General features: G+C 42.3%; 1 protein-coding gene across 5 annotated transcripts in view; it reads left to right on the top strand.

The window, feature by feature from the left end:
- Nucleotides 1–12,603, top strand: part of LOC106577189 (AN1-type zinc finger protein 4) — a 44,665-nt gene that overhangs the window by 17,178 nt on the left and 14,884 nt on the right. For all 5 annotated transcript variants that reach the window (XM_014155033.3, XM_014155035.3, XM_014155031.3 and 2 more), the window contains exons 6-9: nt 144–333; nt 780–930; nt 1,226–2,506; nt 2,843–2,894. In XM_014155033.3, the coding sequence (XP_014010508.2) occupies nt 144–333; nt 780–930; nt 1,226–2,506; nt 2,843–2,894 (1,674 nt within the window). The remainder of the gene's footprint in view (nt 1–143; nt 334–779; nt 931–1,225; nt 2,507–2,842; nt 2,895–12,603) is intronic.

The following is a 12,603-nucleotide window of genomic DNA, read 5'->3' on the forward strand; positions in this document are numbered from 1 at the left end:
CAAGTGGCTGTCTAGCTGACGTGTTCAATCAATTAATCAAATGTATTTATTAAGCCGATGTCACAAACTGCTGTACAGAAACCCAGCCTAAAACCCCTTACAGCAAAAATGCAGATGTAGAAGCATGTTTCTCTCTCCTTCAGTGCCTGTTGAGGACCCAGTGAAGGATATGGTGGAGGTAATGGAGGGAGGCAGGGAGGAGGGCTGGGATAAGAGTCTGCCTAGCAGCAAGCAGGTCACTTTCCTAGTGTACCGAGAGGGAGACCAGCTCAACTTCTTCCGGGTCGTCGACCGAGGGGATGGAACTCTGACCCCTGTCTCAGAATCACTCAGGTGAGCACAGTCCACTTTCAGAATAGTGCAATACCAATTTCCCAGTCCCAATTCAACTACATAATTGTCCACTCTGACGATAAACACATCTTAGATCGTGTGCTTTATTAGGAAGAGTAGGTGGCAGGTCCAAAGGTTAAGCATAGGGAATGAAATTGTTTAGGGTTAGGGCCAGCATGTCAACAATACGTTATTAAAATGACTGTCTCTGTGTAGAACTGTCTAAAAATCGACCTGGTTTTTATTCTTCCTCAAATCTCTGGTCAATGTCAGGATGGGTGAATGTGTGACGACATTGTGGACTAAAGTAGTTTAGGACAGTTCAGAACAGGATATATTTCTCTCTGTTTGCTGTTGATCTCTTCCCCTGTGAAAGGCCTGTCCATGTGTGATCTTTGCATTTTCTGTCCAAGTCGTTAATGTGTGTGTCTTGGTGTCCGTTCCAGTGGTGGCTCAGTGTACAACATGTACACGGAGGAGGAGGAGGACGAGACAGGGGGCTTGGCTTTGGGACAGCCGTCCCTGGAGAACTCTATCACCATGAACAAGATGAAGCTGCTCAAAGCCAAGATGGAGGACATGAACATCAACAAGAAGGTAGATGGATTTTACTTCCTAGTTCTTTCCTTGGGATGTCATTATTCTCTATCCATTAACACAGTTAGGATAGAAGAGAATGGACATCTTTATTATCCAAATAATTTTATTGGCCAAGTGCTTAACGGCAACCTAAACCTTCAAAATGCAAGTCCAGGTGGCGACTCAGTGATTTACGAATCAACTTGCATCTCAAATAATTACTCATTTTCTTATCAAAATGAGTAATTCTCTTCCTCCCCTTGCTCGAACTGATCCCCTCAAACACACTGTATGACTTTCTGTCTTCCCCCAGCCTAAGAAGTCTGCCAAGTTGAAACCTCTGTCACCCGTTAGTGCCCGGCCCTGCAGCAACTTTCTGGGGCTCCCCAGACACCACCGCCTCTTCCGTGTCCTGCCCCAGATCAACCAATCCCACCACTCCGCCTCACACTTACCTCCAATCAGGGACCAGGGATCCGCAACTCCCTCTCCTCCCGTTGCTACTACCTCTGCCACCCACCTGTCAATCAGCGGCCAGGCGACGCCCTATTTCTCTTCCTCGTCCTGTTATATGCTTCAGGAAGAGGAGCCATGGGAGACCAGCCCCAAGTCGATCCGGCCCCCTCCTAAAGTGTCCCGGTTGGACATCGGCAGCACCAGGCTCATGAGGGACTGTGTGTACCCGCAGCTCCCCGCACTCCCCAGCAGGGGGCAGGCTGAGGGGACAGTGGAGCTGCCTGACTCCAGAGGAGAGGCACTGGGGCTGGAGTTGCTGGAGGAGGTTGCAAGCCTGCTGGAGCCCACACCGCCTGGAGCTCTGTACGGAAACCTGCTCACAGACCCCCTCATCCTGGACATCTCTACCCAGCCAGAGGAGGGTTTGAGCGGGTTGGATGGGCTAGGAGCCCTGGGGGTTGGAGCAGAGCACCAGCTCTCCTCCACCCCCTCTCTTCTCTCCCAAGCTGAGGGGATGAACTCTTTAAACAACTGGGCTATGGGTGGTTCTGATAGGTTAGCCTGCAAAGGTCAGAGGACACAGTTACTAGGCAACACCCTTGATAATTTACCCGACTCTCCTTCCCCCTCTTCATCTTCCCCGTCTAGTAGATGGAAACTACCACAACCCTTTGAATTCACAGGCTCAGCAACGCCAACCCTACAATCCAATCCCCCCTCCTCCCGCCCCACCACTCTCTTCGCCCCTGCTCCACCTCTCTCCTCCTCTCTTCCACGTGGCTCTCATCTGCGAGGCATCAAGATGGACTCCCCAGGCAAGCGGCCGGAGATGATGAGTAAAAGTGAGGCACGGGGCATCACCAAGCTGGCCAACCAGGCCTGTAAGAACCCTCTAGGGTCCCTCAGCAACACAGAGCTCCTGGCCTCCCTGTCCTCTTCCTCCAGGACCCCAGTCAGCAGCAGCAGGGAAGGCCTGGGACAGAGCCTGGGATTCGGGTTGGAGCTGCCCGCTGTTAGGGCCTCCAGGCTGGGCATGCTAGGCTCTACGGCCCCCTCCCTACAAGCCAACATCCAGCTGCTCCAGGAGGACCTGATCCGACGGATGTCCCCACTACACAGAGCGACCGCCTCTTACATGGTGAGTCACGAGGACAGACTATTGATATACAACCCAGCTAGGCAGGAAAATGGTTACTATCCACAAATAAGGACTTGATGAACTGCCTAAATAGAAATGAGCAAATCAAAGCAGCACAATGATAGTGTGTTGTATTGTGAGGTACAGTACTCTTGTTCACTATATAGTTTGTGCGTAGCCTGAAATCTAACCCGTTTGCTAACATTCACCTCCTACTGTGTCATTGCTAAACAATGTTTAGCATGATAAGGAGTGGAATGATGGCTAAACAGACTGATACCCAGGCGGTGTCGATATCCTTGTATTGACCTGGTCTGAAACCTCTCATTGTTCCAGGCACCCAACAGCCTGGGATCAGCTGGAGGCTCCAGTTCAATAAGGAGACTAGGTGAGTGGGAAAACCCAGGGATCCAGGTCTGTTCAAAAGGAATCCCAAGTACTGCACTAGAGAATAGCATGCCATTTCAAATGAGGCCCCAATTAGAAGTAGTGCATTATATACTCTGGTAGTCCTCTCCAACCCTGTTCCTAGAGAGCTACAGTGGTTGCTCCACTAAAAGTTTTGTGATTATGCTGCGGGACTTAAGGAGGTAATTTGTGGTTTAGTACGGTACCCTGCGTCACCACTTCATTGCTCCAGACCAGCACAAGGGGGAGTTAGAGCACTGATTATGCTTTTGGTTTCTACTGTGTCTCTAACTGACAATGAATGGGCAACATAAACCTAAATATAAACTGATAATTGTACACGACTTCAGTATTACTTACTAAAACTGTTGTGACGCTACGGTTTTTATTAACCTGTTAGGGCTAGGGGGCAGCATTTGCACGTCTGGATAAAAAAAAAATTACCCGATTTAATCTGGTTACTAATCCTACCCAGTAACTAGAATATGCATATACTTATTATATATGGATAGAAAACACTCTAAAGTTTCTAAAACTGTTTGAATGGTGTCTGTGAGTATAACAGAACTCATTTGGCAGGCAAAACCCTGAGACATTTTCTGACAGGAAGTGGATACCTGATGTGTTGTATTGACTTTAAACCTATCCCATTGAAAAACACAGGGGCTGAGGAATATTTTGGCACTTCCTATTGCTTCCACTAGATGTCACCAGCCTTTACAAAGTGTTTTGAGTCTTCTGGAGGGAGATCTGACCGAACAAGAGCCATGGAACGATGATGTCCCATTAGACACCTGGCGCGCGAGTTCATGTTGGGTACCCTCGTTCCAATACGTTATAAAAGAGTATGCATTCGTCCACCTTGAATATTATTCATGTTCTGGTTAAAAAAGGCCCTAATGATTTATTCTATACAACGTTTGACATGTTTGAACGAACGTAAATATATTTTTTCCCCTCGTTCATGACGAGAAGTCCGGCTGGCTTAGATCATGTGCTAACAAGACGGAGATTTTTGGACATAAATGATGAGCTTTTTTGAACAAAACTACATTCGTTATGGACCTGTGATACCTGGAAGTGACATCTGATGAAGAGAATCAAAGGTAATGGATTATTTACATAGTATTTTCGATTTTAGATCTCCCCAACATGACGTCTAGTCTGTATCGCAACGCGTATTTTTCTGGGCGCAGTGCTCAGATTATTGCAAAGTGTGATTTCCCAGTAAGGTTATTTTTAAATCTGGCAAGTTGATTGCGTTCAAGAGATGTAAATCTATAATTCTTTAAATGACAATATAATATTTTACCAATGTTTTCTAATTTTAATTATTTAATTTGTGACGCTGACTTGACTGCCGGTTATTGGAGGGAAACGATTTCCTCAACATCAATGCCATAGTAAAACGCTGTTTTTGGATATAAATATGAACTTGATAGAACTAAAAATGCATGCATTGTCTAACATAATGTCCTAGGAGTGTCATCTGATGGAGATTGTAAAAGGTTAGTGCATCATTTTAGCTGGTTTTATGGTTTTGGTGACCCTGTCTTTGACTTGACAAAACATTACACACAACTCTTGTAAATGTACTGTCCTAACATACTCTAAATTTATGCTTTCGCCGTAAAACCTTTTTGAAATCGTAAAACGTGGTTAGATTAAGGAGATGTTTATCTTTCAAATGGTGTAAAATAGTTGTATTTTTGAAAAATTTGAATTTTGACATTTATTTGGATTCAAATTTGCCGCTCTTGAAATGCACCTGCTGTTGATGGAGTGCACCACGGGTGGCACGCTAGCGTCCCACCTAGCCCATAGAGGTTAATATATTTTGTTAGGATTATTTTGCTCTTACTGTAGTACTGTAGGCCACTCCCGACCGGTCACGTTGTACAGCGCCTGAGTGGCAGCCTCGACTGGAAGACCCATGAGATGACTGTAGGTTTTTGCTTTCTCTCCCTCTAAAAACAGAAATAATTCTAAATAACAAACAGGCTGTATTTACAAATTAGTAACAATGTCTCACCCGTGTTCAAGAATGGCCTTTTTCTCGCTCTTTTTACGTTAATTTGAAAACAAAATCATCTCCAAAATATTGTTATTTTTTAAACAAAGCTATTATTATTATTATTAATGTAGAATTATATAAAAGCCCCTTGGATATTCTCACAGATATATTATTAACCCTGTTATTAGCAGGACAATATATATTGGTCATATTGATAAAGGCTCCCGAGTGGCGCACAATGGGATTGCATTGCAGTTCTCCAGCTAAAAGCGCACAAGGTTCAAGGCACGAGGGCAGGGGGCACGGGATGGGCCGCAGAGCCGCACACAGAAGACGGACCTAGCCCATGAGGAAGGGGGAGGCGGTGGACCCCCACCCCCCCACCCCGCCACACTGGGTAGCACAGAGCAACACTTTAAGGGGCATTGCACTAATAATGGCGCAGCCTTGGGAAACGTTCCCACTGTTCTTAGTACCAGTCTGCACGTTCAAACTAAAACAATGTAACTAATAATGGTATCTTTATGCTTTCATTAATATAATAATGATAAAAATACTTTCCAAAATGCCGACGTTCATTTAGTTATGGATCCATAATGAATTACTATGGGAATAAATATCACTGAATTACAGAAATATTGTGTCAAAGTTGTCTAATGAAGGTAAACAAATGCTTACTGGAAAATACTCTTTCAAACACACACGAACACGTTGTACAGCACCATTATGGCTATTAGCAGGTAGCTGGACAATAGACTTGCCTAGGAGGGTAGGGGGAGAATTCTATCGTCAAATATATTTCTTAGTTGGGTTGGCTGTATCACAACCGGCCGTGATTGGTTGCAATTTCAGTTTAATCCACCATGAAAGACAAAACAAATAATACAACAAAAAGTATTATTATTATTATTATGTATCACATCCGACCGTGATTGGGAGTCCCATAGGGTGGTGCACAATTGGCCCAGTGTTTCTATCACTTAAATAAAAAAAAATAACCTCAATTATCGTTATATTATCAAGTTGATGGCACAGTCATAGCGGAACCTACATAAAGTTGAGTGACTCACTCATTCGTGGCTTTGGATCAAAATAAATAAGTACCAACATTCTTTCTGATAGTCTTTAATAAATAAATGTTTTGGTTATCCTGACCTGGCCATTATGGGCTATTAGCAGGACAATAAACCTTTACCAACACCTCTCTGTATTTTGATACTTTGTGGGTGGGGCCTCCCCAGTGGCACAGCTGTCTAAGTCACTGCATAGCAATGCAAAATGCGTTGCTACAGATACCTGTGCCGGCCGCCACCGGGAGACCCAAGAGGTGGCTTTTGGCTTTAATTTAGAATCCTTCAATCCTCTATATGTAATTATTGGAGAGTCACATCATATTTTTCAATATACTGTAGGCCTACCGTAGGCGACATGAGTCTCTCTAGTGTTGACTAATGTGCTGTTAAAAGTGGTGTAGGTCTTATTTATTTAAAGAGCATATTGAAGTTAGAAGCAATAGGTTTGAAGCAATAGCCTACAACTATTTTAGCACTGTTCCGCGCTGCTCTGAGACAAGCATGGGGACTGGTCTTGATAAATCAATGAGATTTTATTTTGACTGAATCTCCGTTTGGGTATTGGTTAGACTACAATTAGGGTGTTTAACATAAATTAATCAGTCTCATATACTAAGTTCTTACAAAAAGGTTTAAAATTATCTAGTACAGCCGCTATTGAATGCTATCATATGCTTCTCAAAGATGCCCTCCGCAGGTCAAACTAGCACTAACTAGCATTAATGGTACCAGTGGTTGGCACTTAAATAACGTGCCATGGAATTCTGCTGCACCACGCAAGCTGTGCTGCAGTACGCTGAAACTTTTAAAGGACCAACCACTGTACCATTCTGTAGGTTTTCCCTCCAACCCTGTTCCTGGAGAGCTACCGTTCTGTAGGTTTAACCTCCAACCCTGTTCCTGTAGAACTACCGTTCTGTAGGTTTATCTCCAACCCTGTTCCTGTAGAACTACCGTTCTGTAGGTTTAACCTCCAACCCTGTTCCTGGAGAGGTACCGTTCTGTAGGTTTAACCTCCAACCCTGTTCCTGGAGAGCTACCGTTCTGTAGGTTTAACCTCCAACCCTGTTCCTGTAGAACTACCATTCTGTAGGTTTAACCTCCAACCCTGTTCCTGGAGAGCTACCGTTCTGTAGGTTTAACCTCCAACCCTGTTCCTGGAGAGCTACCGTTCTGTAGGTTTAACCTCCAACCCTGTTCCTGGAGAACTACCATTCTATAGGTTTAACCTCCAACCCTGTTCCTGTAGAACTACCGTTCTGTAGGTTTAACCTCCAACCCTGTTCCTGTAGAACTACCGTTCTGTAGGTTTAACCTCCAACTCTAATCTAGTGCACATAATTCTAATAATTCGCTTGTTGATAAGCTGAATCATGTTAGTTACAACTGGTGTTGGAGTGAAAATCTACGGAGGGGGGTAGCTCTCCAGAAACAGGGATGGAGATCCCTTCTATTTGTCCTGTAATAAGACAGAATGAGACATAATCTCATTGAGTCCAAGAGGAAATGTGGTGGAAGATATCTGGAAGGGAAATTCCAAGTTTCATAAGAATCCGAACTGTCAAATGTCTTGAGAATCACTCAGTCGGGCGAAACTATGTATACCCTCTTTATTGAGATGAAAAAGCTGCTGGTTGCTGGTGCGTTTTCAACCCAAGTCTTTGTGAAAGCAACATGTGTATCCTAGTAGCCCAGCACAGGGTCTGTAGTATGCAGTATAATGCTGTCCTGCAGACTGTTGTCTTTGTGTCTCTGGCCAGGTGGGTTGCCACAATCAACACACTGCCACGGAGCAGATGCGCACACACACACACACACACACACACACACACACACACACACACACAGTGTCAGAGAGACAGAACCGCTCTCTGCCCGACACAGGGGTAGTCGCAAACTGAGGGCGCATGCATACAGACAGATACATTGGCGCATGGACTGACACACCACACACACATATGTATTAGCATGTACACAGTAACAAAGCAGCTCACTGACCTAGGATTATTGCCAGTGAGAACACACACATACAGCAAGTACATTTTCATGCAATTATATACGTTTTGCCATGGGGTGTAGAAAGTGTTGCAATTTTAAAGCAAGTTTGCTGCAATTCTACGCGTTTTGACATGGGGCGGAGAGAATATTTAGCCATTTTTAACTAATTTCATGCAATTCTACTCATTTTGCAATGGGGCGGAGAGAAATCTTTGCCGGTTTTAATATCTGAGTGAGACTGACCAACTTGGCATTCTAAAAATGTTTAGTTGACATGGGCTAATTGGGACTGCAGGTAGCATAGTGGTTAGAGTGTTTGGCCAGTAACTGAAAGGTTGCTGGATCGAATCCCCGAGCTGAAAAGGTCAATCTGTTGTTCTGCCTCTGAACAAGGCAGTTAACCCACTGTTCTCCGGTAGGCTGTCATTGTAAATAAGAATTAGTTCTTAACTGACCTGCCTAGTTAAATAAAGGTGAAATAAAAAATAAACTTAACAGAGCTGGAGAAAATCTGCCAGGAAGAATGGGAGAAAATCCCCAAATCCAGATGTGCAAAGCTCATACAGACATACCTAAGAAGAATCAAAGCTGTAATCGCCACCTAAGGTGCTTCTACAAAGTATTAACTTGGGTGTGTGAACTTACGTAAATGAGAGAATTCTCATGTTCACACATACGTTTCACACAATGACCCATACACACCGTGTAATGAGCCAAGGACAGGCTTGCAGTACATCTTTGAGATCGGCTACATTGCAGTCGGCCTGCACAGATCACTAATCTGCAAATGACCTTGCATCTGAAATAACTACTTATTATTTAATCAAGATGAGCGATTCTATGTCTCACTTTGCTCAAACTGATTCTCTTCAAATAGCTCATCTTAGTGTGGCTGGCCTTTGAGAACGTACCAGTGTTTCCTCTTGAAAATTTTGTAGCAGTGGGGGAAAAGGTAATCTAGGTGTGGTTCAAAGAGGGGTCCCTCTCCCCTTTTTTGGTGGTCTGGAGTCTCCCCCTATTTTATGTTGAAGGACTGAGAAACTCAGTTCTGGTGAATTTTAAAATGATGCTGACACCATCTCAAATATAATTTCCACGTCTAGAAATTAGCCCAATAAATTATTTTAAAGTGGCAATGTGTAACTTGTTGGGCGACCCGACACAATTCACATAAAAATGTGAGTTATAGATCTATCATTGTACTTTATAGCAAGTCTACGAAGCGGTAGATCTGTTCATGTTGCTATTTCTATGCTTCCTGGTAAGTTTTGTTTTTGCATCTTTTACTTTTGGTTTTGACAAACCAGCTTCAAACAGCTGAAACAACTATATGATTGTTAATGACGGTACAATGATTCTCTACACTATGCTGGCTTATTTTGTCACATAAACTATTATAGTTTTAGCAACCAGGAAATGGTGAAGCGATTTCTTCATAGTGCAACTTTAACATATTGAACCATGCATATAGCCAATGCATGGTCCATATTATTAGGTACGCTATTAGCAATAAGCATTATCACATGTAGCCCAACTGATGCAAATCAAATTTTATTGGCTGCATACACATATTTAAGCAGATGTTATTGTGGGTGTAGCGAAATGCTTGTAATGCTTGCAGCATGGTGGCTATAAATAAATAGTCTGAAGCATGGGGTTGCCTATAATATCTGTATTTAGTAAGCATTTCCCAAAAAACTTGCATTAACACAGTGAATATAATGTACCGGTAGAGTAACTTGAGGTGAAACCCCATGTTCAAGAAAGACGTTTTTCCCTTTATTCAGATTACAACTGTTCACTTTCAGGTATTTGAAAACTAAATCATCTCCAAAATATAGTTATTTTTTAACAAGCCATAGAAAGTTGGTTGCAATTTCAGTTTAATTCACCTGAAAAGACAGAACAAATAATACAACAAATATTGTGGTTGAACTCAAATATATTAATTTATGTTTAAAAAAAAAAAGGTATAATTTGCAAAGATTGTCACACATGCAGCTAACACAGACATGTCTGCTCTACCCAAAATTACAACCAACTACATGCAGCATTACCACAAAAATGGAAGAGGCAAGTGGAAGGGGAAAAAAGTAATGAACTTGTCTGTCGGCCCTGCGTTAAAGACCAAAAAAGGTTAAAAAAAAAATGGTGATAAGTAAAAATACATACCAGTTTCATTTAAGGACAAAAAATGGACAGCTGTGCCATATAAATTGCAAATTAGAGATTTTCGATGTACCGATTCCATGGCACATGGTTTATGAATTGACACGCAAAACAACGCCGGATTCAAAACTTAGAATTTTTCCATTTAAATGATTATACAAAATTCTTGCAACCAATAGAATGTTATATATATATATGGGGGATTCAATCTTCCCACCTCTGCAGATTCTGCTGTGAGGAGGCAGGTTCATTTGATCATTTATTTTGGTATTGTCCATATGTAGCTCGTTTTTGGTCACAGGTCCAGGAATGGCTGAAGAATTGCAACATTTGCCTGGAGCTAACGCCGCATATAGCAATACTGGGTGATTTGAAAAGTCATAGTCAATCGATCAATAATACAATTATTTTAGTAAAAATGTATATAAACTATGAGAATAGAAAGGTTCAGTACTTTTGTGAAACGTCACAGCTGAAAAATATCTGGCAAATAGAAATCTAAAATGGATGGTGTTAAGAGATAGATGGGAGGGGTTGAATGGAGCTGAAGGGTGGGACTAATAACAAGTTAACAAATGTAAAACATACAGGGTCTGTAAAATGTGTATATAGGTTCAGAACTTTTGTGAAATAACACAATTACAAATATATGGCAAATTGAAATCAAACTGGATGGACATCAGAAATAGAGGACTAAATACAAACAAAATATAACTATTGTAAAATAGATTGTCTGTGAAATGTGTGTAGTATGTATAAGCTGGAAGTAGAAGCCTACATGTTATTGTACAGACAGGATGTGTGCTAACCCGTGTAGCGTTTCACCTCTTATTTTATTTAGGGGGTGCATCAGCCTTAATATTGCGGATAGATTGTTTCCATCAACATAATTGTCAGCATCATTTCCAATCCCCCCTATATTTTTGGGGTGAATATATAAATACACACACACATCCCCTTTTTTTCAGATTTTTTTTGTTGAGTATACCTACCTATATTATTTCCCGCAAACCCTACCACCGCTCCCTCAATTGGAGTAAACGAATAAAACCACACACAAACCACTTCATAAAAAGAATTCCCCCAACACTTTCCCTGGTTGCCGCTACTCTGGTGCAACAACAAATGTAATCTGTCTAATAACAATTTAAGTCACTCCCCCAAAAATATTTTGCGAGAGGGTGGTGTTTTTAACCCAAGTTACCCTATAATTGACCCGTCTTACATTTAGCCCCACTCTCCCCTATGCGCTCATGGCGAATTGCAGAGCAATAACGTGCTTAACCATGCCTCTGCTAAAAAGTCTGGATTTAAATGGGGCAGTTCACATTCTGTTTTTAACAGTTGACAAATAAAAAAGGAATGGAAAGCTGAGATCCACCTCTTTTTTAATTTTTTTTTTTAACAAAGGCCATTAAAACTGCTATTTTCCCCACCATTGCATTAAGAATTGTTGTGCGTTGACTGCTTATCAGAATGCATGTTTCCCTCTCTATGGCACTTGCACCTTGAGAGGAATATTTATCTAAAATAGAAGGCACAACACCAAGCCGATCTAGGTAAATAGATAAACCAGACAACTCCGTAGTAGGATGGTTTTTCTAGCCATTACTAGTTTTGTTTGCAGATTGAAAGTAAATGTGGACTGTTCTTGCATCTTCAAAGTGCTCCTCAACAAATCTTTTTTCATGTTCCATTTTTTGGGGGGAGTGTGGCAGCAGTGATTTTTGCCGTGGCACAGACTGCAGCAGAAACATTGTAGTACATACTGTAATAGTATATCAGAGCAGATTAGTGAGGAGGACATAACATCCAATCTCATGGCCCATTGCCTGCCTGGTTGGGAGATTCTCCTGTCTGCTGTGTCACACTAACCTCTGTTTATATCGGTCCTGTTACGCCTGGGCTTCACCCCTATATCTCAGTGAGCACAGCCTTGCCATTGAGAAGGGTAGACACAGGAAAACCTGGCTCCCTGTAGAGGAAAGGCTGTGCAACCACGGCAGAACCTGAGACGGCGCTGCATTTCCTGACAAAATGTAAAAAATATAAAACAATTAGTGTCATTTCCCCAAATTTGAAACCCTTATTCAAGGTTTCAAAGACCTCTCTGATGAGGATAGGCTACCCGTCCTATTGGGGGAGGACGCAGAGAGCTGTGTGTTGGCAGCGCACTACATTGCTGCCTGCCATAAGTTGAGGGACAGTGTCTGATAGACCAATAAACCTGGTTATTTTGACCCTTGGTTATTGTTGTTACTGTTGTCCCGTTGACCATTTTGATTCTCATTTTTATTAAATTTTTTTATATTGTAAATATCCAAAATAAGCTTTGGCAATATGTACATTGTTACGTCATGCCTATATATAGATGTATGTCTGTCTCTGTCTGTCTGTCTCTGTCTGTCTGTCTCTGTCTGTCTGTCTCTGTCTGT

Source organism: Salmo salar, chromosome 18 (assembly GCF_965601325.2).
Source record: "Salmo salar chromosome 18, fSalSal1, whole genome shotgun sequence".
NCBI classification, from domain to species: Eukaryota; Metazoa; Chordata; class Actinopteri; order Salmoniformes; family Salmonidae; genus Salmo; species Salmo salar.